At 29.5% G+C, this 6175-nt stretch overlaps 1 protein-coding gene across 1 annotated transcript in view; it reads right to left on the bottom strand.

The window, feature by feature from the left end:
- Positions 1-4324: 4324 nt before the first annotated feature.
- The window catches only part of LOC106466564 (glutamate receptor 4-like), a 31825-nt gene continuing 29974 nt past the window's right edge, over positions 4325-6175 (bottom strand). Inside the window, exon 12 of the mRNA XM_022394598.1 lies at positions 4325-5211. Coding sequence (XP_022250306.1) covers positions 5140-5211 — 72 coding nt within the window. The 3' untranslated portion in view covers positions 4325-5139. The remainder of the gene's footprint in view (positions 5212-6175) is intronic.

Here is a 6175-nt window from a genome sequence, read left to right as displayed (position 1 = left end):
GAATAATAAAGTATAATAAAATAATAAATAAAGTATAATAACATGATAAAGTATAAGAAAATAATAAAGTAATAAAGTATAATAAAATAATAAAGTAATAATAAAGTATGATAAAGTAATAATAACGCAAAAAAGTATAATAAAATAATAAAGTATAATAAAGTAATAAAGTAATAAAGTATGATAAAGTAATAATAACGCAATAAAGTATAATAAAGTAATAATAACGTAATAAAGTATAATAAAGTAGTAAAGTATGATAAAGTAATAATAACGCAATAAAGTATGATAAAGTAATAATAACGCAATAAAGTATAATAAAATAATAAAGTAATAAAGTGTAATAAAGTATAATAAAGTAATAATAAAGTAATAAAGTGTAATAAAGTATAATAAAGTAAAATAAAGTAATAAAATATAATAAAGTATAGTAATCTGAAAAGAATATTTTAGTGGTCTAATAGACATACATCTGTACTGTGTCTACCGTGCGGAAAATCTGTAAAAAAAAGTTATTTTAGACAGTTTATTAAAAAATAAATTTTAAAGGAAATAGGTGATTTTAAGACAGTACAGTGGTCTAACAGAATGATAGGTGTTTTAAGACAGTACAGTGGTCTAATAGAATGATAGGTGTTTTAAGACAGTACAGTGGTCTAATAGAATGATAGGTGTTTTAAGACAGTACAGTGGTCTAATAGAATGATAGGTGTTTTAAGACAGTACAGTGGTCTAATAGAATGATGGGTATTTTTAAGTTAATACTGTTATCTTAAAATGTAATAGGTGTTTTTAAGTTAGTACTGTGACCTTATAAAGTGATAGGTGTTTTTAAGTTAGTACTCTTATCTTAAGAAGTAATGGGTGTTTTTATAGCACTATAATGGTCTATAAAGTCATTCGTATTTTGTTTATAGCATTTCTAGTGGTTGTGTTTGATATTCACAATCGTAACCATGGCAGCAGATTAATTAAGGTTGGTCATCATCAGATTCCTTTCCTGTTCAGGTTTTACTTCCGACTCGGCTGTGAGGATGTTGCTGCTGCTTTGCAAAGGATGTAAGTTAGTCGATGAGTTAGGCAAATAAGCGGTAGATAGCTTTTAATTATGATAAGTATGAATGGTAGACAGCTTTTAATTATGATAAATATGAATGGTAGATAGCTTTTGATTATGATAAATATGAATGGTAGATATCTTTTAATTACGATAAATATAAATGGTAGATATCTTTTAATTACGATAAATATAAATGGTAGATAGTTTTTAATTATAATAAATATAAATGGTAGATATCTTTTAATTATGATAAATATAAATGGTAGATATATTTTAATTATAATAAATATAAATGGTAGATATATTTTAATTATAATAAGTATAAATGGTAGATAGCTTTTAATTACAATAAATATAAATGGTAGGTAGCTTTTAATTACAATAAATATAAATGGGAGATAGCTTTTAATTATGATAAATATAAATGGGAGACAGCTTTTAATTATAATAAATATAAATGGTAGATAGCTTTTAATTATAATAAATATAAATGGTAGATAGCTTTTAATTATAATAAATATAAATGGTAGATAGCTTTTAATTATAATAAATATAAATGGTAGATAGCTTTTAATTATAATAAATATAAATGGTAGATAGCTTTTAATTATAATAAATATAAATGGTAGGTAGCTTTCAATTATGACAAATATAAATGGTAGATAGCTTTTAATTATAATAAATATAATGGTAGATAGCTTTTAATTATAGTAAATGCACATTAATGCATATTGGATATCATAATTTGAATTATGTGCATAATTTTGATGGGAATAACCTTAATATCTTTGTGTTCTGGTTGATCAGCCTCTTAAGCCATCTAAGCAGTGTGCTGGTGCTAGTGGTAGTGCAAATAGGATTTTAGGTTGTATCTATAGAAATACTGAATATAAGTCTAAAGAGGGTGTAATGTCATTGCATAGGTCATTGGTTAGGCCACATTTGTATTACTGTGTTCAGTCTTAGTCTCCTTACCTTAGAAAGGACAATGAATTGTTGGAAATGGTTCAGAATAGGACAACTAAGATGATACATAGCACCTGGGATATCAAGGTTGTTGAAGAAGGACAGGTTAAGATCTCTGAAATTGTTTTCTCCTGAAGAAAGAAGAATTAGAGGGGATCTGTTTGAGCTGTTTAAGATTTTCGAGGGAATTGAAAGTATTGATGTATCACTGTCATACTCAACAGTGAGAATGGCAGAACTCGAGGACACAAATATATATTTTGACAGGGTAGGAGGCACCTTCAGCTAAGACAGTTTTATATTTGAACAGGATGACCTTTGGAATGGGTTGTGTTCAGATTTAGTAGATGCAGTTTGTTTAAAAGAAAGCTTGATAAATATTTGAGTGATAAGGGATGGCTTTGAGTGTCTTTTTATATACTTTAGAGTTCAGTAATGTGGGTGGGATGAACCAACAGGTTCATCGTTCTTCTTCTTAACTTGAATGAAAATGTATGTATGTATTGCTTTAATACTCACAGTATTTAGTGGGAGTTTTGAAGCTACATAAAACACCGATATAGTTAAGTATGCTGATGATAAGAAAGATTTCAACACTTTGATTTATTCCAAGATACAAAATTCATTGTTTGTATCTAACAGCAATATTACTGCAGTGAAATGTTTCTTTGATGAAAAGAACTATAATTTTCTATTTTGTTTGGTAAATCTGGCATCTATTTTATCAGGAATGTGTTTATCGTCTGAAATAAACCGGAAACCCGGGATTATTTTTTAAACTTATCCTCAGAATCCAAGCTAATATATTCAACACAGAAATATAATTACGATTAAAATGATTAAATTGTTCTTTGTTAACATTCCCCCCTTTGGAGTCATTTTCTATCTTAGAATGAATTTACTTCTCTGTGGAACTTGTAGAGAATTACACGTTTTAGATAATAATTTATATGTGTTTACCGCTAAAATACCTTCTGCTCTGGATGATAAGTTACACGTGTTTACCGATAAAGTACCTTCTACTCTGGATGATAATTTACATGTGTTTACCGATAAAGTACCTTCTGCTCTGGATGATAATTTACACGTGTTAAAGCTAAAGTACCTTCTGCTCTGGATGATAAGTTACACGTGTTTACCGCTAAAGTACCTTCTGCTCTGGATGATAAGTTACACGTGTTTACCGATAAAATACCTTCTGCTCTGGATGATAAGTTACACGTGTTAAAGCTAAAATGCCTTCTGCCCTGGATGATAAGTTACACGTGTTTACCGCTAAAGTACCTTCTGCTCTGGATGATAAGTTACACGTGTTTACCGATAAAGTACCTTCTGCTCTGGATGATAATTTACATGTGTTTACCGATAAAGTACCTTCTGCTCTGGATGATAAGTTACACGTGTTTACCGATAAAGTACCTTCTGCTCTGGATGATAAGTTACACGTGTTTACCGATAAAGTACCTTCTGCTCTGGATGATAATTTACACGTGTTAAAGCTAAAATACCTTCTGCTCTGGATGATAAGTTACACGTGTTTAAGCTAAAATACCTTCTGCTCTGGATGATAAGTTACACATGTTTACCGCTAAAGTACCTTCTGCTCTGGATGATAATTTACACATGTTTACCGCTAAAGTACTTTCATTTTCTAAGTTCATTTACTTATATTCCTATTTCTCATTTTGACGTAAAATGTAAAAAACACCATATTCCGAAATATCTTTACTTATATGGTCATATGCAAAAACACCGTGTTTCGAAATATTTTTACTTATATGGTCATATGTAAAACCACCGTGTTCTGAAATATTTTTACTTATATGGTCATATGTAAAAACACAGTGTTCTGTAATATATTTACTTATATGGTCATATGTAAAAACACCGTGTTCCGAAATATTTTTACTTATATGGTCGTATGTAAAAACACCGTGTTCTGAAATATTTTTACTTATATGGTCGTATGTAAAAACACAGTGTTCTGAAATATATTTACTTATATGGTCATATGTAAAAACACCGTGTTCTGAAATATCTTTACTTATATGGTCATATGTAAAAACACCGTGTTCTGAAATATCTTTACTTATATGGTCGTATGTAAAAACACCGTGTTCCGAAATATCTTTACGCATTTGCGTGCAGACTCTTTATTGACCTTTTTATATTCGTGAATTACAGTATTAAATTCACCTGAATTTCTTCTATCCTGATCTTTTGTAGCACGAAATTATACTAACAACTTTACTGGAAAGTGTCATGATCTTTTGTAACATAGCACGACACAATCTGACAGACGGGTGTACAACTTTATTGTAAACTCACCTATTGTAGCAAAATACGAAGCTCTTACAATACCAGTATCGGAAAAACTTCTAAATTCAACATTACATTATAAACTCCTACAAAGTAGTTTATTGAAACTACACTGAGTGGGTTCAAAACTAATGATCCAACACTACTCTATAAATTGATAGAAAATCTTGATAATCAACGCCTCTCTTCCTCGACTTTGTTAATTAAACGAAACCCTTTTGTTTCTTGTGAAAATATCCAAAAGACTTGGAATTCGATAAACCACGTGGTTAAATTTCTCGTGTGTCTTCTTCTCTTCTTGGATGATGGATATTTTATTAATTTATCATTGTGATATTAAAACTGGACTTTGTTTAATGAATCTAAAAGTAAACAATACCATAGAAACTGATATGATGTTCAACAATATGTCAGGTTATCGTATATCACGAATCCATGTATAACCTAAAGAGCTTCGTAGTCGCATAAACCACGTGATTAAGTCACTATTATACCTAATTATCTTTGTGTTATTTAATCATTAAAGCATGTGGTTAAAGGCATGCTTCACTTAGACTCTTGTAATATCTAGTTACATAAGACACAGGGTGTAATTTACGCATTATCTAACAAGTTTTGTAATATTTAGTTGCATAAATCAAATATTATTTTATGACCGAAGTCGTTTTGGAAGTCTATTCTTCTTCATTATTGGGAATCTAACATTTGAAGATTACTTTACATAATAGTACAGAAAACTAGCTATCGTTGACTATAATCTTAATAAGTCGTTGCCGAAGGACTCCTCTTGGTATTCACACCTGAGTATGAATGGAATCAGTCATCCCATCCAAGGTAATCATGTGGCATGAAGCCTGGATGTAGAACTGAAAGTAGAAAGTTATACACTCGTAAGCAAATTAATGTGACTTACAATATTACATAAAAATTTACGTGGAGTCACTTAGTAACAATTATCATAGTGACAGAGAGAGAGATTCAAGTAGAAATATTTTGGTAAGGTAAAAACATAATTTGACCAGGTGGTTCATGTATTTAATATATTTTTTTAATTCAGTTCGGAATATAATAGTATTTGTAGAAACGAATAGCTCTAACACTCATGTTCTTTTAACGTTTTTCTCCTTGAATGTGACACATGTCAAACGGAGACAAAATACAAACCACGGCTAGATTGTGACACATGTCAATCGGCGACAAAACACAAACCACGGCTTGAACGTTAATTAACATATCTATCTATATAATATTAACACGATTTTAGTAGGCCAATTATCTTATTGATTAATTAACACATCTATCTATATAATAACGCCACGATTTTAGTAGGCCAGTTAATTTATTGATTAATTAACACATCTATATATATATAACAATGCCACGATTTTAGTAGGCCAGTTAATTTATTGATTAATTAACACATCTATCTATATAATAACGCCACGATTTTAGTAGGCCATTTATCTTATTGATTAATTAACACATCTATCTATATAATAACGCCACGATTTTAGTAGGCCAGTTAATTTATTGATTAATTAAAACATCTATCTACATAATAACGCCACGATTTTAGTAGGCCAATTAATTTATTGATTAATTAACACATCTATCTACATAATAACGCCACGATTTTAGTAGGGCAGTTAATTTATTGATTAATTAACACATCCATCTATATAATAATGCCACGATTTTAGTAGGCCACTTAATTTATTGATTAATTAACACATCTATCTTTATAATAACGCCACGATTTTAGTAGGCCACTTAATTTATTGATTAATTAACACATCTATCTATATAATAACGCCACGATTTAGTAGGCCA

Source organism: Limulus polyphemus, unplaced genomic scaffold (assembly GCF_000517525.1).
Source record: "Limulus polyphemus unplaced genomic scaffold, Limulus_polyphemus-2.1.2 Scaffold2304, whole genome shotgun sequence".
Classification (NCBI taxonomy): domain Eukaryota; kingdom Metazoa; phylum Arthropoda; class Merostomata; order Xiphosura; family Limulidae; genus Limulus; species Limulus polyphemus.
The sequence above is the reverse complement of the archived record's forward strand: the minus strand, read 5'-3'. Positions and strand labels throughout refer to the sequence as shown.